This window comes from Eptatretus burgeri, chromosome 20 (genome assembly GCF_056783735.1).
Source record: "Eptatretus burgeri isolate ZD-2024b chromosome 20, Ebu_testis_v1, whole genome shotgun sequence".
Lineage (NCBI taxonomy): Eukaryota > Metazoa > Chordata > Myxini > Myxiniformes > Myxinidae > Eptatretus > Eptatretus burgeri.
The window spans coordinates 2,364,390-2,391,667 of record NC_140980.1 but is presented as its reverse complement, the minus strand read 5'-3'; the positions used below and the strand labels follow the sequence as shown (position 1 = coordinate 2,391,667).

The 27,278-nt window shown below is 45.4% G+C and overlaps 2 protein-coding genes across 2 annotated transcripts in view; both read left to right on the top strand.

The window, feature by feature from the left end:
- Positions 1-1,010: 1,010 nt before the first annotated feature.
- Positions 1,011-9,133, top strand: LOC147008310 (F-box/LRR-repeat protein 4-like). The gene is made up of 5 exons (XM_085865306.1): positions 1,011-1,250; positions 1,546-1,617; positions 1,756-1,890; positions 6,154-6,322; positions 6,852-9,133. The coding sequence occupies exons 1-5, from the start codon at positions 1,011-1,013 to the stop codon at positions 7,013-7,015; spliced, it is 780 nt and encodes a 259-aa protein (XP_085721432.1). The 3' UTR covers positions 7,016-9,133.
- Positions 9,134-26,562: 17,429 nt separating this feature from the next.
- Positions 26,563-27,278, top strand: part of LOC147008309 (uncharacterized) — a 76,582-nt gene continuing 75,866 nt past the window's right edge. Inside the window, exon 1 of the mRNA XM_085865305.1 lies at positions 26,563-27,278. This exon is cut by the window's right edge and continues 646 nt beyond it. The gene's annotated coding sequence lies outside the window, so the exon portion shown is untranslated.

Below are 27,278 nucleotides of genomic sequence, written 5' to 3'. Positions count from 1 at the left end.
GCACACTAAGGGCCATTTCCACAACAATGAGAAGAAACAAATTCACAGAGCAACACCAAGATGAGCTGTTGTGAACTTCTTTCTCTCAGAGTTCTGTTCACAAGCCTCACTTTTTAAAGCAAAATTATTTGCATAGAAAGGGGGAAAGAGGGGGCATGGGTCGGACAAGAACAGTACATATTATACTCACAAAACTACACATCACTCAATGTTCCTCAGATTTTTAATTAGCAAAACACCAAATATTGTTTGTGTGCGAGCATGGGAACAACGGTCTCCATGTGCAAGTATGGGAATTCATCTCCCACTCAATCGTGGTTTGATTGCAAGTGATCAGTTCGATTCACAGGGCAAGGGGCTCGCTCATCCTTGGGGCAGAATATGTTGCTCTCATGCGAAGGCAAATGTGTGGGCTGCTTCCTCTTTTTAAGGACGTTACCTAAACTCTGGGTGAGATCATTTTACCCATGATCCTTCATGGTGAACAACTCCAGATATTATGACAAAACGACTTTGGTTAATTACAATGCTTTGCAATAGACTTTATACCTTCACAAGCATTTAAAAGCGTAAGTAAGCTGTTAGCTGTAAGTTTATGGAGCAATAAGAACACAGAGCTGTATCAATTATGTCCTCATGGACCTTATATGCATGTCTATGGGGTCATATTTGGGATTACACAAGCTTCAATCAATTAACACTCACACATGGGAATAATTAATAGCGAATCACAGAACAGACACATACTCATAGAGGAATGTCATAATCATGTTTCTGATGAGCTTTCAAATCAATCATTGTCCATCATCTCGGTTTTTCCTAATATATTTATTTTATGGGATAAAAGACTTTATTTGTGAAGTTTAAATCAATGATTCGGCTTTATAAAAAAAACCATTGAGCTAAGATTTAAAAATAAATTTTCCACCACAGCAGCAAACGTGTGTCGATGTTAAGTTGGTTTTGAAGTTTGTCTTGTCTCTCACGACTTTGTTTAAAACACCATCCCAATGTCTAACTACGGTACTTTTTTTAGGCTTCTGGGTGAGTGGTCTGAGCACCTACTGCACCTGGAGCTGGCAAACTGCCATTGGATCACAAAGAAATCCTTGGAATCTGTAATCAAGCACTGCCCAAACCTTCGTGACCTGGACCTGTCGTCATGTGACGGAATACGACCCGGAGAATTCAGGCAGCTCTCGTCCTTGCAGAGGCTACAACGCCTCGTCCTGTACCGAACGGAGATCAATGTAAGCTATTCACGTAGTTTATGTACGTTCACTTTCTCGCAATTTTGTCATTTATAAAATCATTGCAAGTAAATCTTGATTTTATTTCGTGGCAATGTTAAATCGAGAGGAACATTTGAAGCGGAAATTTCATACATTTCCCGTTTACTTTGCTTCCATATCCCATTGAACGAGGCAAGGTCGATGTGGCCTTGGTGGTGCCCTTCTTTAATTTACATGGTCTACTGCCTGTGAGATTTTTTTGAATCTTAAAGGATGAGTTAAAGGATGACATCGTACTCCCATCTTGTTTCAGACAGAGAGTCTTCTGTCGATAACTTCCAAGTGCACGGAGTTGAGGGATCTCAACCTCAGAGGCTGTTCTGAGGTATGTGCATCTCTTTCTACGACCGCAGTGGTGTTTTACAGTCAAACGATAGTCCCTTATGATTGTGAAGACAAGCTGATTTACTTCCCCTGCAGCAATGGGTGTCATGATGCATGTTCCTCATCTTTCCAACCTCAGGTGGGACATCCTGACACGGTCTTACTCAGTCTGGCCTCAAACTGCCAACAGCTTCGCTCGCTCGATATGTGGAGATCCATCGGGCTGACGGAGGTCGGATTGGCACACCTGACATCCCGGTGTAAGGATATCGAGGTACATGGCCTTACAGAAACACGGACACAATGCTTGAAAGTTTCTGTTATTGAATAAGGAGAAAGCGGTATATTTGGGACAAAGAAAATTGGAGTTTCACACGAAATGATGAAGATCGTTCATTATCACATCAAATATATGATTTGTATCACAAGGTGAGTGAAGTTGAAAGCTTTTGAAGTTTTTTTTTTTCTCCATTGAAATAGGAACAATGTTGTCTGTTTTCCTCCCTCAAGACGTCTCTGACTCCCAACTATCTCTCGCTGGTCACTCCCTCCTCAGGAATGACAGACTTCAGCCTCATCCTGGTGGAGGAGTTGCTCTCCTCATCAAATACTTCATTCCTCACTCTCCATGCACTGCCCTCCCTCCCCCCATGAATACCTCTGAATACGGCTTCCCCTCCACTCCCACCTCATGTTTATATGTGTACTGAACCGTCCACCAAACAGTGATGACTCCATTTACACCTCACTTTCCAAAAACATGAACCAACTTCGATCTTCTCATCTGAACTCTCTCTTCCTCGTATGTGGTGACTTCAATTGTCATCATGTCAGTTGGCTCGGTGTGGGTACCTCTCTCACCTGTCATGGCACTTTTTGAAAAGACTTCTGCGAATCATTGGGACTGACTCAATCGGTCAACTTCCCGACCCCTATCTCAACCAATGGTACTCTATCTCTTCTGGATCTGATTTTGACAAATTTCTCTGAAAATATCTGCTGTTCTTTCTCCGTTCCAATCGGTTCTTCTGACCATGTCCTTGTCAAAGTGTACATCTCTCTGGCTGTTATCAGAGAACCAACTCAGTGCCGTCGAGTCTGGCATTTCACTCAGGCTGACTGACAGGGTCTCCAAGCAGTCATCAAACTTCCAGACTGGTCTCCCATAACTCCTTTCTCCAACATCAACTCATCCTGGGAATTCTATCAAAGAAACTTGCTCTCCCTCATGTACAGATTTATCCTCTCTCATTTTCAGTTGTCCGACCCTTCCTTCCATCCATGGTTCACTGAAGCTTGTGGCGAGGCAGTTGTCCTGAAACAACTTGCCTTTGCCTCATGGAAAGCTCACCAACTGAGGGTAATGTAAGTTCCTTCCATAAAGCTTGTAGCAAGTGTGTGTCTTCCCCCAGGAGAGCCAGAAAACAACAACTTTCCAATGTCAAGTCTGAACTCTCAAACCTCTCTCCCTCCTCGAAATCCTGGTGGCATCGAATCAAAACTGTTTCTGGTGAATGTTCCCCCTCCATCCCCTCCATTCCCTCCCGCACTGCTGATACCGCACTTGAAAAGGCTGAATGCCTCAACTCGGTGTTTGCATCGAAATCTTGTGTCCAAAACCCATCGCTTTCTGTATCCACCTTTCCAAATCACACCCACCTGTCCCTGGACTCTGTGTCCTTTTCTCCTGACAAGGTGGAGAGTTTGCTGTCATACCTCGACTCAGATTCTGCAATCGGTCCAGACGCCATCAGCCCACGTGTCCTAAAACCTTGCTCCTCTGCTCTTGCTCAACCTCTCTTTGTTCCATTCACCCTCTCTTTTGCTCAAGGTCGTCTGCCATCTTCTTGGAAATCAGCAAACAATACCGGCATGCATAAAAAAGGTGCAAAAACAGATCCCTGCAACTCCAGACCAATCGGCCTTCTCGCAATCATCAGCAAGGTCATGGAATCCATCATCGCTTCAGACATTAAATCCTTCCTCTTCTCCAATGGCTTGATTTCCGATCATCAATTTGGTTTCAGACCAGGTCACTCGAACCTGGATATGCTGCCTCTGCTCTCCCAACAATGGATGGAGGTCCTCAATGCTAGATGTGAAATCAGAGCCGTATCCCCAGACATATCGCTTGCTTTTGACACGGTCTGGCACCCTGCCCTGCTCACCAAACTCTCTACATATGGTGTCCAAGGACATCTCCACTCATGGCTCGTAGAGTTCCTCTCCTGTCGCAGCCAACGTGTGGCCAGAAGTGGAGTTCTCTCATCCCCTCTTCCTGGCCAGGCTGGAGTTCCTCATTCCAGTGTTCTGGGCACTGTTCATTTTCTGGTTTTCATCAATGATCTCTCAGATTCTCTGGAAAATCCCCTTTATCTCTTTGCTGACGACTCCACCCTCTGCTGTGCCATGTCATCCCTCAGAACGGCAAGCAGCAGCTTCTTCACTCAATGCAGATCTGGATAAAATCACAACTGGTCCAACACATGGAACTTGTCTTTCAATCCTGACAAATCTCACACTCTCACTTTCTCTCTCAGAAAGGACCATCTGGACCCCGCACCCTGCTCCCCCACCACCTCATCCACTTTCTTAACTCTCTGGAAGAAGTACTCGGCCCACCGGAGCTCCTGACCACATACAAAGCTTTTTCCGCAGCCTCATGGAGGACTGCCCTCCTCTCTGGGCTGGTGCTCCTGCATCTCACCTTTCTCGACTTCACGCCATGGAAATCAAGGCATTTCGGATCATTGGTATCTCCCGTGGTGAGGCTGAGTCTTTGGGTCTCTCACTCTCTCACCGCAGGCAGGTCGGTGGTCTTTCTGTCATCTCCCGTTTCCTCTCCGATCTTGCCCCCCCTCCCCCACTCTGTCTGCAGGTTTGTTTGGCCATATTTAACACAAAATCACTGCTTATCTGATCAATGCAAAACTTTAGATGTGTGATCTACTTCCCAATTTGAGGCATGTTTTAACGTTGTGATGTCATTGTGATCGCACCTTTTTCCACATGGGAAGTGGATATATTTAAAGTTTTGCTTCAATCAGTGAAGTGGTTCCAGAGAAATACATTTTAACCGTTTTCCTTCTCTCAAATATGGCCAGCAAACCTTGTGAACTTCATTTTTCATGGCTCGCATTTTTGTGAGCGTCCACGTAGAAACGACTGCTCGCAGTTATGAGTAGCAGTTCTTGGGACAAACTCGCCATGAGAAATATAGTTTGATAAAAATGATAAAATAGGACAGCATCGTCACCGCAACGGGTGGAGTAGGGCGGCATCGTCATCGGAACAGGCAGCGAAGGATGGCATCGTCGTTGGCACGAGCGTCGTCCGGTACCCGGCACAACTACTCTCATTGCTGTTGTTGTTACGGCCTGGGGTTCTGAGCTCACCACGAGGGGAAGCACTCGAGTTTCTCCCCAACACCCGGTCCTGAGGCCGCCAACCACAGATAACCCCGTGATCCAACGGGCTGTATTTCTTACACAGCCGTCGTCGCTTGATTTTGACTGCTCGCTTTGCAGGTTTATGCTTCTCTGTTTCCGCGATACCTTTCTATTGGAATGGCAACCGAACTCGAGACCACACCCTCGGCACCACATCTTCTGAGTGGAACAGGTAGGTGCAGCACCCGCTATTGGAGTAAATCAGGTGTGGTACAACTTCCCGTGTAACTATACTTGCACACTGTGTCGGACCAACAAAGGAAAAGACAATTGAGACAGGTTGGAAATATCAACAAAGAATTACTTTATCACACATTTTCATTACCTCTGCCGCCAAAGGTGGATGAAGGTGATGTTTTCATCCCTGTCTATCTGTCTGTCTGTTTGTTTGCTTGCTTGGCTGCTTGTTTGTTTCTTTGTGAACAAAGTATCGCAAAAAGTTGTGGCTGGATTCGGACAACATTTGGTGGAGAGCCTGGGTGTGTGACACGTGACGAAATGATTAGGTTTTGGTGTAGCTACACATCTTGTTCTGGATCAAAGAGGTTTTTAAGTCATTCTTCGCCATTGTGAGATCGGGCGTAAAGTGACATAACGCAGGATATCTCAAAAAGTTATGGACGGATTCGGACAAAACTTGGTGGATGAGGTGGTTGGTTGACAAGAACAAGCCGATTAAATTTTAGTTCATGTCCAAATCCATATCCTGCCTATCAGTGGGATACAAGACGTAAACTGATCAGCCTGGCAGAGGTACGCTCTCTTCCGAGTGCCCTTCTGGATTACACAGCATTTATCATGTGACTTTCAACAACGAACTCTCCTCCTCTCATCACACTCCCTTCCCTCCCCTTTCCTCATCGTTTTAAATCCTTTCTTGTTTCTTCCTTCCAGTTTCTTGATAACTTGGAATACTGAATGGTTTTGTTGGGCTTGTTATTTTGTCAAGTTATATTTTTTTCGGAAACACTTGTGGCTATAATGCCTCTCTTAATGTACAATGCAGTTCTTGAATTAATGGGAATTAATAAACTGCACACATTACTGATGTTGATTTAATAGTTCCACACTTAAACTGTTTCACACAGGATCTGGACCTTGGCTGGTGCAGGAATGTGCGGGCAGACATCGGTGAGATGGTGCGAGAGCTGCCCAGACTGCGCCGACTGGTGTTAACGGCTAACCGCTCCGTCAGCGACACTGACCTCGAATCACTCGCCACTCACTGCCCTTTACTGGAGCAACTCGACATACCTGGTACGGTAATTGAGGAGATGATGGAACTGATGTGGATGGATCCAAGAGGGTCACAGAGGATGCTCGATGTGGAAGGAAAATATATATTGCAAGTAGAAACGAGAACGGCACTTTGTTGAGTGCGTACCTCCTCCAGACGGAACCGTTTACGTTTTGTGGTCCACTGATAGGCTGGATCTTCATCGGGACCTGAACCAAAATCTAATCGGCATGTTCTTGTCATCTCCACAAATCATCCACCAAGTTTCTTCCGAATCCGTCCATATAACGTTTTGAGATATCGGTTTTGACCCCCTATCTATCAATGGTCTAGAACCACTCAAAAAATTCTCGTATCCGGTTCCAGATCTTCACCAAAATTGAATCATTTCGTCCTTATCGTCCTGGTGGATGTACGTGCTCCACTGAGTGCTGTTGTACTGTGGTGAGTTACTGTGTTAACTGCACATCAAAGCTCCAGATGACTGTGAGCTATTTTCACCCTTGTTTGTCATTCATAGGAGAAATTATATCTGTGTGCGTGTGGCAGGCGCTTCACTGGTGACCCAAAGAGGGCTTTTTCACCTGCTCAAAACCTGTCGGCGTATGTGCTTCCTTGACGTTTCCTTCTGCTACCGGATGGATGAGGGGATTGCCTTCAAACTGGCACATTTCTTTCCACACGTCTACATCAAGTACAGCAGCTACCAGTGAGGCAACATGAGCCGTTCAGAGCCGCAATGTGTCATGTCGGTGATGATCGTCCCAATGCTGAACTTCATTCGAACCAAAGCTGCAAGTGTCATGTTATCATCACGTTTATCAAATGTGACGTTTTACAAAATAATTTTTTAATTCGAAATCAACTGAAAGGATTACTTTTGGTTTTTCAATATAATCCACCAAACGTTCAAATTGATAAATGTTGTGCCAATGAATGTTACCAAACTCACAACACCCTTTTTGGAGTGTTCTTCTTTCACCTTTCACCCCCCTGCAGATTTTGACAACAGATGCAAAGGCTCTTTGTTTTATTTTCTACATGGTCCAAGGTTCGTGGAGGATTTTCGGTCCTTTCTGGGAAGAGGTCCAACATGTATGACGTTCCACCATCACGATCGGTTTCGTCGTGTAATGCTCTGTTAATAAGGTCTTCAGCTGAGCGAAGGTTTTCCATGTTGGCGGGGCTGGGTCACACAAGTTCTTCACTAACTTGAACGCGTCTGTTCCCAAAACGGCCAAAAATAAACTCCCCTGCAGATCTTCATCAATCCGGTTTGCCGCCAAAAACGCGTCGCATCCTGTCCATGTTGTCCTCGAACAATCCACTTTTTCCTCGAAAGGCCCAATATTCCCAAACACCCAATATTCCCCAATAGACGGGTCGCCAGTGTGTAATTTGCACGGGGTGCTGGAGATAGCTCGACGCATACTCTTGGTGAAAGGTCACGTCAGATATGGGAGCATGCGCCGGAGCAGCGCGTCGCTGCGTCCACTTCACACGTGATGCTCCAGGGACCACCGTCCGGCGATCCCCCAGGCAGATGCCTGGCCCATCCCCATCTCCTTGAGACGGTTGGTTGGACGGTCAGTTGGTCAGATGATTGGTTGGGTGGTCAGTCGGAGCTCATTTTGATGTTCCCCATGTCACACATTATCGGTGGAGTGGGCGGACAAAAACATGAAGTGAACAGAATTAAACTTGATTAACAATGAGAAAATCGACATCATGCAAACAATTTGAGTGCAAGACACAAACTCGAACGAACGAACAACCCGTGACGTCGTTAACAAACTATGACGTCACCTAGAATCTGCAAATCCAAACAGAATGTCGATGTGTAACGAGTATCGCTTTGAGTATACTATGCTGTGTACGAAGGCACGGAAACTAATCAGGCGTACCTGTGGGAATAACCCCGCAGAACGTTCAATACACAGGTGTTCACTGAAGACTCGTATCCAACAAGCAATACTCAGTAATCAATACCAGCCAATACACAGCAATCAAAACTCAATAACCAATGTTCATCAAGCAAAGTTCAATAACCAACAATCGATTACCAATGATTAACAAGCAAAAGTCAACAACCAACAATCGATCATCAATGATCAATAATCAAAACTCAACAACCATCAGACATTCCTGTTTCCCCCCGACATTCAGTGAAGCCTCGTATCCAATAATCAATAACTAACCAAACAATACTCAGTGATGAATACCCAGCAATGCGCCATAATCGACAGCTACTCCACCAACGTTTCCAATTCAACACGAACAAAAGGGTCGCCCTTTGCCCTCCACCAAGATGTCGCCATGACAACCTCGGGGTTGGCAACGAACACGTCAGGTGGAGTCGTGCCTGGAGAGCGGTCTTGTTCCCTCACAAGCGATACGCACGGGACAACACTTTGCGGAGTGCGCCGAGTCCCCACCGGCACCGCACTTGAAACAACTGATGATGCGCAGGACTGGACACGTGACGCAACCGCTCAAGCTCTTTAGCGCGTGCGAGTCGCACGTGTTGTACCCTTTCCGCATGCATGGTCCGTATACCTGGCTTGATGGTCCGTATACCTAGCTCGATGGTCCGTATACCTGGTTTGATGGTCCGTATACCTGGCTTGATGGTCCGTATACCTGGCTCGATGGTCTGTATACCTGGCTTGATGGTCCGTATACCTGGCTTGATGGTCCGTTTTCCTGGCTTGATGGTCCGTATACCTGGTTTGATGGTCCGTATACCTGGCTTGATGGTCCGTATACCTGGCTTGATGGTCTGTATACCTGGTTCGATGGTCCGTATAACTGGCTCGATGGTCCATATACCTGGCTTGATGGTCCGTATACCTGGCTTGATGGTCCGTATACCTGGCTCGATGGTCTGTATACCTGGCTTGATGGTCCGTATACCTGGCTTGATGGTCCGTTTTCCTGGCTTGATGGTCCGTATACCTGGTTTGATGGTCCGTATACCTGGCTTGATGGTCCGTATACCTGGCTTGATGGTCTGTATACCTGGTTCGATGGTCCGTATAACTGGCTCGATGGTCCATATACCTGGCTTGATGGTCCGTATACCTGGCTTGATGGTCCATATACCTGGCGTGATGGTCTGTATACTTGGCTCGATGGTCCGTATACCTGCCTCGATGGTCCGTATACCTGGCTTGATGGTCCGTATACCTGGCTCGATGGTCCGTATACCTGGCTTGGTGGTCCGTATACCTGGCTTGATGGTCCGTATACCCGGCTTGATGGTCCGTATACCTGGCTCGATGGTCCGTATACCTGGCTTGATGGTCCGTATACCTGGCTTGATGGTCCATATACCCGGCTTGATGGTCCGTATACCTGGCTCGATGGTCCGTATACCCGGCTTGATGGTCCGTATACCTGGCTCGATGGTCCGTATACCTGGCTCGATGGTCCGTATACCTGGCTCGATGGTCCGTATACCTGGCTTGATGGTCCGTATACCTGGCTTGATGGTCCGTTTTCCTGGCTTGATGGTCCGTATATCTGGATTGATGGTCCGTATACCTGGCTTGATGGTCCGTTTTCCTGGCTTGATGTTCCATATACCTGTCTCGATGGTCCGTATATCTGGATTGATGGTCCGTATACCTGGCTTGATGGTCCGTATATCTGGATTGATGGTCCGTATACCTGGCTTGATGGTCCGTATACCTGGCTTGATGGTCCGTTTTCCTGGCTTGATGGTCCATATATCTGGCTCGATGGTTCGTATACCTAGCTTGATGGTCCGTATACCTAGCTCGATGGTCCGTATACCTGGCTCGATGGTCCGTATACCTGGCTTGATGGTCCGTATACCTGTCTCGATGGTCCGTAAACCTTTTGTTGTTTGCGCTGGACACAATGGGATCTTCAACCGACACCAGCTGATGCGCTAATGCCAGCATCACATTTCCGTGCTTCAAACGACTCCCTATTTATCTTCTTCATGGACTCCCGATTTTATTATAAGAGACTCGGCTTCCTCTCCAGCGTCGCTTCTGCATCATCTTCTCGAGCACCAGCATCACAGCAGCCTGAACTGCTGAGCCTGCTGCAGGTGAACGATATCCTTTTGGAGAGCATGAGTTCACTCTGAGTCTAAGTGGATCAAATCACCAAGGACTGGGTTCTTTCGACTTGGTCATGCAGCTCGGTTGTAATGGTCCATTGCTGGTTTGTGATGCAACGAAACAGGAAAAAGTCACGGGGGATGGGGGGGTAATAACATCCTCGAGAACTTGGCCTTGATCCCTGTCGAACAAACACCGCACCACGACCCCCAACTCCCCTGTGGTGACACATAGCACTTAAGCTCACAGTTTCCCGACTTAATTACATCAAGATGTCTCCTACACGACCACAGACCAAACAATTCCATTCAATCCTAACTTTCCTCTGAAATTCCTCCATCTACCTCCACAACCGTAACAGTATGTTGTTCGGATGGAGGCCCTCGAAATGGACCGTGGTCTCCATGTAAAGTATGTTGGTTGGATGGAGGCCCTCGAAATGGACCGTGGTCTCCATGTAAAGTATGTTGGTTGGATGGAGGCCCTCGAAATGGACCGTGGTCTCCATGTAAAGTATTGTTGTGGTTGACGAAATTCACAAACCACCATTCAGGTCCCTTAGGTGAGATATCTCTGTAAGTATATGTGTAGTTAGGCCCAAACCCGTTGTCTAGAGGGAATAAATGTCATTCAGTCAGGCTGCGACTCTTCAGGATAGCCGTTTTTCTTTTACTATCTTTATTTTGGACAGCCGCTATTACTACCACCACCAACCACGTCTCAACAGCCATCACAACAACAACCACCAACCACAACGCCGCTTCACAACAACAACCACCAACCGCAACGCCGCTTCACAACAACAACCACCAACCACAACGCCGCTTCACAACAACAACCACCAACCACAATGCCGCCTCACAACAACAACCACCAACCACAACGCCGCTTCACAACAACAGCCACGACCTTTACCGTCACAACTCGCCACCATCGCATCCACACCATCTCGCGCCACTCGTGGGCACCGATACTGGACTCGTGCAGGGCACGCACCGAGCAGCGTATTCAGAGACATCACAGACTTTCCGAAGAAAAACGGATCAAAAACGACTCACGCCCACTTTTGTTCCGTCCAATCGGTGAGTAAGGGGCGATTTGGCCCCGCCTCCAGGGCGTTGGAGGGCGGTCGCGATATGCAAATTCATGGATCAAAAAGCATTCACGCCCACTTTTCCTCGGTCCAATGGGGAGCCAGTTAGAGAGGTGAAGGGTCGGAGGCAAAGGGTCAAGGGTGAAAGAGCGAAGCCACGGGGCTGATATAAACGGCTGCGTTCGTCAGTAAAAGGAGTTGTGCGGAGTTCAAGAGAGTCGTCGGTGGAGCTGGAAAGAAGTGGGAGAAGTCAAGAGTGAAGAGTTGGGACGAGCCAAGAGAGGAGACGGAGAGGGCGAGTAGACGGAGCTGTGGAGAGGTGACGGCGGCGAAGGCGGACGAGGGGGTGCTCGCGTCGGTGCCGGGAGCTGCACAGGGAAAGGCCAGCAATGCGCCCGAGGTCGAGGAGGAGACGCTCGCCGCGGGACCCGAGACAGGGTGATATCCTCCTTCCCCCAAGCATCAGCAACCCCCTCCTGTTTCCCCCCGCGCTGAGATAGTGCGACAAAGGGGGCCCCTTTCCCACCCCCTACCAGACACTGTCCGCGAGGCCCGCGGAGTTGAGGCGCCACCGCCGCTCCGCGTCTCATCATCAGACGGGTAGGCCCGACACGGTCTCGGCCCCAGGCCCGCCTACCCCCCTCATCCTGGAGGGTGGTTCTCTTTTCTTTTGCTTTGGGAATATGTGTTGTCGGCGCCGTCTGTGAAGTAAAATTGTATAAGTGTTGCCGTGTGCCCGGTAGTCGGTTAGATCTGCATTGTTGCATTTGCTTTTTGTGTAATATTGCATTGTCTTCTTCTTTTACATGTGCTTTTGGTGGAATTGTATATGTGTGCTTTCCGTTCATCGCGAAATAAATGTGCTTCATGTTGAACTGTTTTCCCGCTTCGCTTCGTCTTTTCCTCTATTGAATCTCCATCTTGCTTCACGTAAAGGGTTGGTCGTGGGCTAAAACGCCCGATAATTAATCGAACCGTCGAGGCCGACGAATAACACCGCTCGGTTATCCCGATAGTACGGAACGGGTCGCTTAAAGTGGCCCGTGTCCGAAGTCGACCTGCGGCGAGGTGCGATCGCCCGGTCTACCCTCCGTGTGGGTACTTAGGTAGGTCGAATTTGGCGAGCAACCCCATCCCACGCGGGGGCCGATTGGCACGATCGTGGTGAGACCGAAAGGTCCACCCGTGACTAGTTCCCGGCGTTAGTCCGAGAGGGTCACGACTGGATTGTCCGTCCGGTGGGCGACGTGCCGCGATTCGAGTTACGTGGCCGTCCGCACGCCGGCGGGCGCGAATCCGCAACACTATGTTGGTTGGATGGAGGCCCTCGAAATGGACCATGGTCTCTATATAATGTATGTTGGTTGGATGTCGTAAAAACATGTTAAACAGCGTGAGAATGTAACGAAAACACAAGAGGAGACAGGCACGATGGACCAGCTGGCCAGTTCATCGGTTTCATTTGTTTGCAAATCTCAGCACAACGATTTATCACGGGAAGTGTGGCAAATGTAGATTTTCGTAGATCTAGGAAAGAATTCAAGGAGTAAAATCTACTCTGATAAGAGTAAAGAAGGTTTTTTGAGTGACACCACGTGAGAACGTGATGACGTCATCTGAACAGAACAAGCCGCCATTTCCGGACGTTGGGGGCGGAGTCAACAGCGACCGACTTCTCATCACGTGTTCCTGGTCATGGGCTTTGCCAGAAAAGATACCGGAGTGGAGGTCTCACCACGTGCAAGTCTTTGCTTCCTTCACCTGAACCTTCCAGGTGGTGGAGCATTACCTCAGTTTCCCTTCAAGACACAACAATAATGAACCAAATTGGAGAACGACGTCGACGTCGTTCATTAGGGTAAGGACTGGGGTTTCTTCAGGGTGGGAAATCTAAATATCGGATGTCGCAGCTGAAGCAGTCGTTTCGTTGACGTGTTTAATCAAATGACGTCATGTTGTTCTTCACGAACATTCTCCTCTATTCACTCGATCATTTGCCTGAGGTGATCTTACATCTGCTCGGAAGTCAAATCACGTCTTCTTCTTCTTCATCCATTCTCACTGATGATATTTTTCACGAGAAAATACAACCGGTCACTTCGCTGAGGGAAACATGAAGTTGGGGAGGGGGGGTAGAGGAGGGAGGGGGAGAGAGAGAGGAGGGAGAGAGGATGGGAGGCGGCCATTTTAGTTGAACACGTCCTTGACCGTTTCTCGGACATGCATTCACCGATGTTGTTCAAATTTTGCACACAGACGATGAATGATGGATTACATACACAGGTTATTCATTTTTTTCGATATCAGATCTAAGATGGCCGACTGGCAGCCATTTTAGTTGGGAATGATCCGATGTTGAACACGACCTTGACCGTTTCTCGGACTTGCATTTCTCAATCTTATTCAAACTTGGTACACCGATAACAAATTAATGATTACATGTGCATGTGATGTTTTTTTCGAGATCAGATCCAAGATGGCCGACTGGCAGCCATTTGGTTCCTTAAACTTGTCCCCAACCATTTCTCGGACATGCATGCTCTGATTTTGTTCAAACTTACCATAACAAGAACACACGATGGAATACACTTGTACCAAACTTTATTTTGCGATCTGATCAAAGACGGCCGACTGGGAGACTGGCAGCCATTTTTGTTGTAAATAAATATGGGCTCGCCCTTCAACTCCGACAGCAAAGTTACTAATACAACGGGGGCGATGACATTTTATGTGTTTCTTCCTTGATAAAAAGGGAGGGCAAATATTTACAAAGACACAACAAAGGATACAGTTTAGACTTCTCCTGATATAATGAACTGATCCACTCTTTACGAATCCTAAGACAGGCACCATCAGAAACATACTCCCAGGAAAGTTAGAGAGCAACAGAGAGAGGGGGGGGAGAGAGAGAGAGAGAGAGAGAGAGAGAGAGAGAGAGAGAGAGAGAGAGAGAGAGAGAGAGAGAGAGAGAGAGAGAGAGAGAGAGAGAGAGAGAGAGAGAGAGAGGTGATGGCAACCTTCTTTGTAACTGGCATGGCTGATGGGCCCATGCTTCCCAGTCGCTTAGGCGAGGGAGGAGAGGAAAACTAAGGATGTCTAAGGTGCGTTGTGGGAGGAGGTGCAATGAAATGCAGATGAGGTGCAGAGTAGGGAAAATGGAAAGAGGTGCGTGTCTGTGGGGTCGCTCTGAAAGAACGGTTGGTGGGACTTTCCCTCGTCGATTGCTCTTCTGTGTTCACAACATACGACACAGAATGTGTGAGAAGATAGCTGTTAGAGAATAGAGAAGAAGCAGATCTCTCTCTCTCTCTCTCTCTCACTCCAACAACCCAGAACTGAACTAAGACCCAAGAACTACTACAACTCCTTCGCAGGGTATTTTGAAGACGACTGGCTAGGGAGGAGCGCAAAGTCGGATCAGGACAGTCAGTAGGCGTTCCCAACTCCCCCATTGGTGCACCGATGCTTTCCCGAGTATTATCCCCGCCCTTGTAAAGACTTGACCCCGGAAATGGCCCGATTCGTTCTGTCCCTCACCACCCGACTCCTCTCCGTGATTAACATGGGGTGAAGGTATTTGGTGGTGCTGCCTGGCCACGAACGTGGGTTGGACACCAAATGGGGGCCGCAACCGAGTGGAGCACTGGGGATATCCACGCGATGTTGAACAGGGTCAAGCACACACTTGCACTTTGAGCTCGATGCCAAAATGTTCTCAAGACAAGCATCTGGAATGGGATGTGGCATCCATTATTTTTTTATTTTTTTGTAATCCAGAGTGAGGCTCTTGGAGGAGCGAACACACAGAACATACAGCAAGGCAGGGGGCGAGAAGGGTTGGAGAGGGAAGCACAAAATAGTGGAGAACAGAGACAACAGGAGATCTGTGGAAGGGAGAGGGATGGGGCGGGGTACCCGGGGTAAACAAGATGGAACCACAAGGACTTTCAAGAAGGAAAACAGGGAATTCGAAGGAGGTGGGTTTGGGGTGGATTAATGGAGGAAGAAAATATCGTGATTTTTGATGGGTGAAGAAATGAGATCGTGGTGAAAGCTGTTTTGAAGACCTGGAGGAAGGAGTGGGATTGAAGAGAATGTGGGAGTTTGTTGAAGAGGCGGGAAAAAGGAGGAATGGAAGAGTGAAGGTGAGCAGTGATTCTTGATTTTGGCAGTTTCACCAGAAGGGGATTTTTGGCGGACTTTGAACACCCTGCGGAATTATAGGGGGGACAGAACACAGACATAGCAAAAGGGGGGGGGGGGTGACAGAACACAGACAAAAATGCTCAACGCCTTTTTCAAAGCTGCAAAAGTTTGAATTTGGAAATCAATATGGATGGCACACATAGATTTTCAGAGATCTGTCAGCATTTAACGAGTAAAATGGTCCATGGTAAGATGAGAGTAGGTTTTTGAGTGATACATTGTTTTGACAGGGAAAGTGATGACATAATCTGAGTTCCTGATAACAAGTGCAATTAATAAATGACCACGTGATCTACGTGTGCTGGATCGCGATTGTGGATTTTACTCCCAACTACTGTATCGTATACACTTGCATGTTCAGCCGGCTATGCACTTCCTGCCAGTTGAGGATAAATGGGTCTTCTGAGGCAGCCATTCAATTGAACGGGGAAAAGGGAAAAACTCTCTGACTCAAGGCCCAATAGCCCAAAATAGGAGACCGATTTTCTCCCCCTTCCATACAAGCAAATGTAAAACAGGAGACTGATTTTCTCCCCCTTCCATACAAGCAAATGTAAAATAGGAGACTTATTTCCTCCCCCTCCCACACAAGCAAATGTAAAATTGAGATCTACTGATAAAAGCACTTCTTTCTTTTAATACTTTCATTCCACTCAAAGAGCGAACCAATAAATATTTGTCTATGTTCTACTTTGGGGTATAACTTAATTTTCATATTACATTCATCACCATCGAGTATATTCACAAAGATTACCTTGGAACTTAGTTCTTGGTTTAAGTATTTTTGTTGGGCAGAAATGAAATGATAAACTTCTCGAAATGCTCTTGTTTGACCACCTCCTGAGCCACATATCATGATGAGATTGCAGTAAATTGTTTTTCCATTGTTCAATTGATAACCATCAAAGTTTTCAGTCCATTCAAGTTTTTTAATTTTTTTTATTTACATCCTCCAACTTATTTGTAATTAAATTTATTCGCTTATTTGTTTTATTTATATCTACTTTTACCCCAGTTATTTCTTCAACAAGACTTCTTTGATATTTCTCACATTCTTTATGTTTCCCATTGAAATACCAAGGTTGATTACATCTCCACTCTTTGGTTTGGTTCTTGCTTGGTTGTATCATTTATAAATCAGTAAAAAGATGGCAGTAGCCTGTTAAAATTCCCAACCCAATATCTTAACACTTGTACTTATAACCAGAAGGGAGACGATTGATTCCAGTCTCTAAAATATATCTTTTATCATCAAAAGCTCCTCATGCTTTCTTATTTATCTCTTCTGTATGTAATTGATGTTTATAACTTCTTATTGTATTCATTTTTCTGTCCTCTTCCTTCTTTAAGGTTAAACAGTTGTCGTTATGTTTAAAGTTTGTTGTTTCCTTGATTATATTTTTCTTTAGTCCCTTGAGCTTCTTATCACACCTTTCAATGTTATTATTATCAATATACATAAAAGCATAAGACTTTGATCTCAAACCTATAAATTCACTCATGACCTTCCCACCCAATTCATCTTTAAACTTACCAATAACCTTTTTATTCTTTGATGAAAACAACACATCATCTGACTTATAATTACTTGTATCATATATACATATATATATATATATATATATATATATATATATATATATATATATATATATATGTCAATATTATCAATCATATCCTCAAATATATCACTTGTCTTAATTTCTAATAAAAAACTATCTGTGTCCATATATAACAATGACACATTATCCTTATACTTTGATTTTAAATTATTATAGTAATAGTCATACATTAACGACTTTGACAAGTCAAGAATTGATGTTCCTATATAAATAGGTTTATCCATTTCAATACTCTCTTTTTTCAAATGAAGAGCACAAAAGTTCTCTGAAAACACCTCCGCTCGTTCAAAACTTGGTCTATTAATTAACTTTGAAGCCTGTTAACAAGATGCAGCAAGTCTTATGTTTTGTCGATTCCGAACATTTTCCATCGTCTTTCCAAATACAGCATTATTCATTAATTTATAAAAGTCCTTCTCAAAATCTGTTTTTGCTTTGTTCTCCTTTTTGTATTAAAATCAATACACTTCTTTAACCAATGACTTTGTTTAAATTTCAAAATCAGATTAATTTTCCTCACTCTCAACCTTGCAGATAAATATTGTCTCAAGTTCCTTTGATGCAAAACATAACTTTCTTTATCATTTAATGTAGTAAGGCCTAAGTCACATTTGCCACGGCGGCCGTGGGGTCTTCAAAATCTACGGCCACTAGCAATTATACGGCGGCCTCAGTATTTCCACGGTCACACAATGTATCAGTCACATATGTTTTTATTTTTCGGGGAGCCGCACGGCGTATTTCGACCTAAGTCACATTTGCCACGGCGGCCGTGGGGTCTCCAAAATCTTCGGCCACTTGCAATTATACGGCGGCCACAATATTTCCACGGTCACACAATGTATCAGTCACATATGTTTTTATTTTTCGGGTAGCCGCACGGCATATTTATAAATTGTGGAGACCGAAAACGTGGGGGTGCCATACGGTCTTTGATTTGATGTCGCACGGTGACCTTGGGGCGTTCCAGCGGCGGTCATATAATTTTCAAGGCAGACACAAGGTGCCCACAAGGCGACCGCAGGGGGGCCCAAAGGCAAACGTGCGGCCAGACGGATGGTAACGAGTGGGTTCTTTTTTATTATTTTTTTTCCAGTTTTTTTGTTTCGGCTTGTCGAATTGCTATGGCGGACGTAGAAATGAAAAAAGTTATAACTCCGTGTTATAATTCCACGGCGACCTTACGACCTGTAAAATATAGCCAAACGGCGTTGGGCCACCCTGAGGCCACCGCAGAAACTCTGCGACCGCCGCAGGTTTCTGTCAATTCAGAGGGCGTCGGCCGCCGTATCCTCGCCGTAGAGCAAATGTGACTTAGGCCTTAGGTCTTAGAAATTGTGGAGAACGAAAACGTGGGGTTGCCGTACGGTCTTTGGATTTGATGTCGCACGGTGACCTTAAGGGGGCCTGTGGCGGCCATAGAATTTTCAATCCAGGTGCAAGATAGCCTCAGGGTGCCTGCAAGGGGACCGCAGGGGGCCCTAAGACGAACGTGCGGCCAGACGTACGGTAACGAGTGGGTTAATTTTTTTTTTTTTTTAACAGTTTTTTTGTTTCGGATTGTCGAATTGCTACGGCGAACGTAGAAATGAAAAAAGTTATAACTCCGCGTTATAATTCCACGGCGACCTTATGGCCTGTAAAAGATAGCAAAACGACGTAGGGCCACCCTGAGGCCACCGCAGAAACTCTGCGGCCGCCGCACGTTTCTGTCAATTCAGAGGGCGTACGGCCGCCGTATCCTCGCCATCGAGCAAATGTGACTTTGGCCGAAGTAGTATTTCTGGAGATTTACCTTTTATATTGAATGACTGTTTGTAATCACTTAACCATTCTTTTCTTGGACTTTCTATATCAGGGGCATAAGGTAGGTCTTTATGTATGTGATGAAGTTCTTCTGGATATTTTAAATCAACCTCAAAATATTATCCAACTTCAGCTTCATCCAATTCTTTTTGAGAGGAGCCAACAATGTCTTGTAAAACTTTTTCATAATGTTTTTCTTGAACCCATTTAAGTTTTCCATCAGGTAAATATTGAGACATAGCCCACCCATACAAATTGTTTGCATCATAATACATCAGGTAAGAGTTGTCCTCATTCTTATTATAATCAGGAAGATATTTGTTATTTGCTTTAGCATATCTCTTGGAACATACTTGAGATATTCCTCCTCTTTTTGCCTTCTCTATCATTAAATGCATATCTATATCACTGATGAATTCAAAATTTTGTTGTGTCCTTTTTAACAAAGCACTCAAAGCCAAACCCAGGGCTGTGTAATACTAATAGTGAACGGGGTCTAATCCATTATAATTTTATTATGACAGTCTGTTCTAAAAGTTTCAAACACATCAGCCAATAACAACAATACATAAGTTTTAAGATACAAATCATGATATTCTCCAAGATTCTTCCTATGAAACTTCTCCCAAACCCTTTTAGCTTTTGTATAATCTCTATCAGAAATATGAGTTTTATTCAACTTGCCATAGAAACTTTCCCTTGAAGGAAGTTGTGTTTCTTTAAACTTCTCAAATGAATCCACATCGTCATACGGATATATTCCCTTTTGTGATAAGAGATCAATCTCTTCTTGATTTGAGAAATGTGATTTAAGATTCGGTAAGTTTTTAATATTTCATGCTAAGTTAGATAATGGACTTCGTTAGTTAGATAAAACAATCTTATTTTTATATGCCCTTTAAATGCCCCATCAGTGTTTTCAATGAGAATTTAGTGGCACCTTCCCTTTCTTCATTGTTCTTGTGTTTGCGTGATTGAAGGTGATTATTATAAAAAAAAAATTAAGAATATCATTATCACATCTCTCACAATGTTTTGTTTCTTGGTCAAGTGGAGATATTTGTCTGAAAAGATTGAATGTGTGTTTGTTGCTTTGAAGGTGTCTTTTATAACATTTATATTGTTACGTCATGATGGGGGGGGGGGGGTATGCATTCAAAGGGTAATTAGGATGTTTAATTAGGTATGCCATGCTGTTCGAGTGTACCAGGATCTCGATGTAATAAGTAGCAATTCAGTGGTGATAAGTTGTCTAGTAAATGTCCATTTCTTCAAGGGGGAAATGATAATTGTCACGTAATTAGATAGGGAGACGGGTTAGGGTAAGTGTGTCTGCGTAAACCTATTTAGTATTCCCTGGAGGCTTGCCGTGACGTCACAGGACAGTGCTGCGGATGGCTCCGCCCCGTGATCACGATTGGCGGAAGGCGACGGCGGAGGGCCAATAAAACGGCTCGATTGGAAGTGACAAGGACTCGAGGATAAAAAGGTTCTGTTCGGGGAAAAGAGGTGGAAGAAGAAGATCGATAAAGAAAAAGCGTTTTGGTGGAGGCTGTTGGGTCGGAGCGTGCTCTATTGTTGCGCTGGTTCGTTCCTGGATTCATCGTGTCTCGTGGCCTTGCTGTGCCTCGTGCCTCACCTCGGTTGGCTCTGGGGTTCTGCTGGCTCGGAGCACGGGGTCGAACGGCAAGCGGACCTGCTTCCCTCTCCTGCTCACAACTTGGCGCCAAAACTGGTTCCCTGGCGGCTGTGAGCGGACTTGGGCCAAGACCAGGAGGTCGACAGCACCACAGTTTCTCCTGCCCCCCCTGAGGAGAGCAAGGCCAGCTCGTCCGATACCAATCCAGGGACTGTTGCGTCCACACCACGGTCCAGCCTGACCACCAGAAATAGCTACGTTTTGTGTGTGTGTGTGTGTGTGTGTGTGTGTGTGTGTGTGTTTGTGTGTGTGTGTGTGTGTGTGTGTGTGTGTGTGTGTGTGTGTGTGTGTGTGTGTGTGTGTGTGTGTGTGTGCTTGGCGCCTTAGAAGGTTTGAGATCTCTATATTCATTGGAATTGTCTGTGTTTTTCCCCACGCCCGATCCCACACCATCCCGTCGAATTGCCCCGGATCCCTCTTCTTGCCGAGTCTTGTTATTTCTGGTTAATAGTAAAAACGAATAAACATCATCAACTCAGTGAAAAGTGACTCGTGCCACCTTCCTCATCCCGTTTGCGGTAGAGCGATTAGAACCGCCATGTTTGGGTTATAAATAAATAAACCGCCTCCATCGTTTCGGCTCATTCTACGTTGGTGGGACTGTTCAAGTCCCGTGGACGTCACAATATAAACACAGTCTATGTGTGGCTATGATGAAACATGCTATAATTTACATTTTTTGGTTGTTGACCCCGCCCCAGTGGGGCATGGTGAAAAATGATTGTGTTCTTGAACATTCTTGCCATGTGGTGATCACAACAACCAAGTTTGGTGAATTTCTGCCCATCTGTTTAGGAGATAGTGTGACGGACGGACAGACAGACAGAGCCGATTACAATTCCCACCTGTTTTTTCAAAAAGCTTCGGGATAATGAAGGAATTAAATTTTAGTCAAAGCTCGTGCCTGAAATAAGAAAGGAGACGATGACTGTATGTTTGTCAGACACTGCCGCTGCTGACATCTTTGTTGGAGATTTGTTTGAGATTGAATGTCCCCTGTGTTTTGGGATTCGCAGAAACATTTCCTTCCCCTGCAGCAATGTGTGTCACGATGCATGTTCTTCCTCTTTCCAACCTCAGGTGAAACATCCCAACATGGTCTTACTCAGTCTGGCCTCAAACTGCCAACAGCTTCGCTCGCTCGATATGTGGAGATCCCGTTGGCTGACGGAGGTCGGATTGGCACAACTGACATCCCGTTGTGAGGATATCAAGGTTTCTGTTATTGAATAAGGAGAAAGCGGTATATTTGGGACAAAGAAAATTAGAGTTTCACATGAAATGATGGAGATGGTTCATTATCACATCAAATATAATTTGGATCACAAGGTGACTGAAGTTGAAAGGTTTTGAAGTTTTTTTTTTCTCCATTGAAATTGGAACAATGTTGTCTGTTTTCACCTTATCTCGTAAAGAATGTACATATTCTGTGCAGCACCTGCAGCAATGGCAAGTTGTGTTTCAAAATGATATTCGTCGCATTTACTTGCAAGATTGGGCCTTGCGACATACTGTTACGAATCTGGAAGCCATTTGCACACAAACACACAGCAGTTCAGTTATTAACCTCCGCCATCTTCGAAGATGGATGGAGGTTACTGTTTTCACCCCTTTCTGTTTGTTTGTTTGTTTGTGAGCAGTATTACAGAAAAACTCATTGAAGGATTTCGACGAAACTTGATGGGGGGAAGGGGGTTAGGTATGGTCCAAGGATCATGCCATTAAATTTTGGACTTGGTCCAAAATCCAATTTGGCCGCTATGACGGCCATTTTGAAAAAAATATTTGAATTTTTTTTTTGCATTTCTCCATGTTTTAAGTGATTTCCAACCCCGCCCCCAAAAAATTGTGAGAGAGAAAAAAAATTTTTGCAACTTTTTTTTCAACAAAATTTCGATTTTTTTTTTTTTTGCATTTCTGCATGTTTTTCAGTGATTTTCACCCTCCCCCCCAAAAAAAAAATGGAGTTAATAACTATAACTGTCAGCACTGTTGACGTCATATTTAATGAATAAGATATAAGGTTCACTTGAGTGACCCAGCAGTATTGGCGGCGGAGGTTTTGCACTCTCCCGAGTGCTCTCCCTCTCGTTTCGATAAGTATGTGTTTATAGTCGAGGTCCCATCCTTCTGTTTTATGGGAATTACATGTGTGCGCTGCGAAGCGAAGTTTTTTACATCTTGAAGCCGCACAACGCCAACAAATCTTCGTCGCTCATCACCTCAGGGTTAGCGCCGCCTTAGCCAGATGGAGTGTTCGGCCCGACCAATGAGAGGCGGCCATTAGTCGCCCGACAACCCCTCGTCCAATCCGGAGGCGAGTTCCACATAGCGGTTCCCTCGACCCGCGGGGGAGGGGAAGACAGAGAAGAAGCAGGTGCAGATTAATCGTTACATGAAGCTTGCCCGGAGCACCACCAGTGGAATTATTAATCAGTCGGCTCTCATTCGGCTTGCCTTTGCTGGAAGGAGAAGCCGCCTCGTCGCCTGCTGGCGTTCTCGTCTATCTGCGGATGCTCGTCTCGTCTGGTCCGTTCTCGTGCTGGCTGGCGTCCGTTGCGTCGTTCCTGGTCCCTGGTCCCTGGTGCTTGTTGCGGCGACGGAGGTGTGGGTTCGAGTTCCCTCCCCCGAACCAGCTCGTCTCGACCAGACCGCATAAAACGGACAGGTGCTAGCATAGGCTCCTGTCCCCAGCTCGCCTTTCCCTCCTGAGCTGAGGGACCGAATAAAAACCCCACTGGGTCCATTTCGTGTCTGTGTGTGTGTGTGTGTGTGTGTGTGTGTGTGTGTGTGTGTGTGTGTGTGTGTGTGTGTGTGTGTGTGTGTGTGTGTGGCGCCAGTCTGATAAGTAGAATTGTTAAGTGATTTTGCTCATTGTACATTGCCTGCCTGTTATTCGTGATTCAGTCTGCACTGTGTCTTGTTATTGCAAATAAATATCTGTTAAATGTTCCAGTTTGTTGCCTGTCGTTTCTACCATTTTTCCACATGGGTAGTGGATATAATTTAAGTTTTGCTTCAATGAGTAAAGTGGTTCCAGAGAAATACATTTTTAAACGTTTTCCTTCTCTCAAATATGGCCAGAAAACCTCGTAAACTATGACGTCATACTGATCAAACTTCATTTCTCATCGCTCGCATTTTTTAAGCGTCGATGTAGAAACAACTGCTTGCAGTTATGAGTGGCAGTTCTTGGGACAAACTCGCCATGAGAAATATAGTTTGATAAAAATGATAAAATAGGAGAGCATCGTCAGCGCAACGGGCGGAGTGGGACGGCATCGTCATCGGAACAGGCGGCATAGGATGGCATCGTCGGTGGCACGAGCCTCGTCCGGTACCTGGCACAACTACTCTCATTGTTGTTCTTGTTGGGGCCTGGGGTTCTGAGCTCACCACGAGGGGTGAGCTGCCTAACACCCGGTCCTGAGGCCGCTGACCACAGATAACTCCGTGATCCAATGGGCTGTAATTCTTCGACACCCGCAGCCGCTTGATTTAGACTGCCAACTTAGCAGGTTTATGCTTCTCTGTTTCCGCGATACCTTTCTATTGGCACGGCAACCGAACTAGAGGCCACACACTCGGCACCACACCTAGCGAACTTCTGAGCGGAACAGGTCGTTGCAGCACCCGCTAATAGAGCAAATCAGGTTAGGTACAACTTTCCGTCTCACTATACTTGTACACAAGGGTGCTTCATAATAGTTGTTAAAAAAATAAAAGTATGAATATTCATACTCCCTGTGTGTGCCTTTGTTCCATTTGACAGTAGAAACATTCACACCAAATATGAAGCAGATTGGAGGATGTTTAGGGGTTCCTCAAGTTCCACAATATTGTTGAAATTTGCCAAACTGTAACTCACAACTTGCCGTCGAATGTGCACAACGCAGTACACTTCATGCAGTACAATGCTTCGTCATCTATAGTATTTCTCTGAGCACTTGGTGGCATTGGCACTTTTCGATGACTGAGTCTCTTGTGAGACAAAAATGGCAATGACTGCCAATTTTAAAAAGAAGCCAGCAGAGAAAATCCTTAAACATCTGGATTGAAAGTCTTTCAACTACGCCATGCCACTGGAACAATATGTCAGCCAACGTTCTCTAAAAATGTTCGATTTGCTGCTCATGGAAGGGCAAGAGGAGGCACACAACTTCCTGGTCAAGCAACCACTATTGTGGCCAGAAGATCCAGTCTATATGAAGTTTAAAGAGGCTGTTCAAAGACTCAAAGTGGTGAATGAAACTGCTGAGCGCGGCATAGCACTCATGACAGCATATAATGGCAGTTTGACCCATGATGAGGAGCAGGTTCAATACCTGCTTCAGGTTGTGGCTGCTCACCGAAAGGCCATTCCAAAGCCGACTAAGGCCACTTTAACAATATAAGTGACATTTGAATTAACTGAACATTGAACTATTGACATGATATATTTCTGCAAAGACATTGTCACTGCATTTTGATTATTTCATGTTTAAAAGATCAAGCATTTTTTTTAGAATAGTATATTACATTGTGCAAATTACGTGTATTATGTAAATATGAACCAAAATTGTGCGAACTTGAGGAACCCCTAAATATCATAGAATTTTGTTCATTTTTGACCTATAAGTTCTTATGGGGTGTTGGAACACAGGCAAAATCAGGGAGCAGCAAAAATCAAACTTTCATTTTTTTGGAACACCCAATTCTACATTCTGTCGGACCAACAAAGGAAAAGACAACTGACACAGGTTGGAAATAACAAAGAAATATTTTTACACACACACAAGCAATCATATAACAGCGTAACATTTTCATTACCTCTGCTACCGAAGGTGGATGAAGGCTATGTTTTCATCCATGCTGTCTGTCTGTTTGTTTGTTTGGCTGCTTGTTTGTTTCTTTGTGAACAAAATATCCCAAAAAGTTGTGGACGGATTCGGACAAAATTTGGTGGAGAGCTTGGGTGTGTGACACATGACAAAATGATTAGATTTTGGTGAAGATCCACATCCGGTTCTGGATCCGAGAAGTTTTTGAGTGATTCTTTTCCATTGAGAAATCGGGTCAAAAGCGACATGTAGCAGGATATCTCAAAAAACTATGGACGGATTCGGACAAAACTTGGTGTATGAGTTGGTTGGTTGACAAGAACAAGCCGATTAAATTTTAGTTCATGTCCGAATCCATATCCGGCCTATCAGTGGGATACAAGACGTAAACTGATCATCCTGGCAGAGGTACGCTCTCGACCGAGTGCCCTTCTGGTTTACACAGCATTTATCTTGTGACTTTCAGCAACGAACTCTCCTCCTCTCATGACACCCCCTTCCCTCCCCTTTCCTCGTCGTTTTAAATCCCGTTTCTTCCTTCCAGTGTCTCGATAACTTAGAATACTGAATGGTTTTGTTGGGCTTGTTATTTTGTCAAGTTATATTTTTTCGGAAACACTCGAGTGGCTATAATGCCTCTCGAATTGTACAATACGTGACTTGAATTTATGGGAATTTAAAAACTGCACACAATACTTATGTTGATTTAATTGTTCCACACTTAAACTGTTCCACACAGAACCTGGACCTTGGCTGGTGTACGAATGTGCGGGCAGGCGGTGGTGCTCTCGGTGAGATGGTGCGAGAACTGCCCAGACTGCGCCGACTGGTGTTAACGGCTAACCGCTCCGTCAGCGACACTGACCTCGAATCGCTCGCCAATCACTGCCCTTCACTGCAGCAGCTCAACATACCTGGTACGGTAATTGAGGAGATGATGGAACTGATGGGGATGGATCCAAGAGGGTCACAGAGGTTGCTCGATGTGGAAGGAAAATGAAAATTGCAAGTAGAAACGAGAACGGCACTCAGTGGAGTGTGTACCTCCTCCAGGCGGAACCGTTTACGTTTTGTGGTCCACTGATAGGCTGGATCTTCCTGGGACCTCCCTGGGAAGAGGTCCAAAATGTATAACGTTCCACCGTCACGATCGGTTTCGTTGTGTAATGTTCTGTTCACAAGGACTTCAGGTGAGCGTAGGTTTTCCATGTTGGCGGAGCTGGGTCATTCAAGTTCTTCACTGACTTGAACTCATCTGCTCCCACAACTGCCAAAAATAAACTCGCCTGCACATCTTCATCAATCCGGTTTGGCGCCAAAAACGCGTCCTATCCGTCCGTGTCGTCCTCGAACAATCCACTTTTTCCTTGAAAGGCCCAATATTCCCAAACACCGCCATGTCTTGAATATACCTTCCCACGTCCGATCACCTTCGAGATCCCATCATCATCGCCGGTTTGTTATAAACTTAAGAAACGCCTTCAAGTCCGTATTTCAGGAAAGGAGCAGGCCCGAGTGAAGGACACGGACGATGTGGAACGACGCCATAGCCCAGGACCCGTTTATTATACGCATGTGCAGCTTCCCCACTACATCATGACATCATTCAACACAACAATGAAGTATCGGCAAGAGTAAA

Bases quoted from the DNA above. Each gene is read 5' to 3' on its own strand.
- LOC147008310 (XM_085865306.1), top strand. From the start codon at position 1,011: ATGTCTAACTACGGTACTTTTTTTAGGCTTCTGGGTGAGTGGTCTGAG. The intron at 1,618-1,755 runs GTATGTGCATCT...TTCCAACCTCAG, and splicing joins ACCTCAGAGGCTGTTCTGAG to GTGGGACATCCTGACACGGT. The intron at 6,323-6,851 runs GTACGGTAATTG...TGCGTGTGGCAG, and splicing joins GGAGCAACTCGACATACCTG to GCGCTTCACTGGTGACCCAA.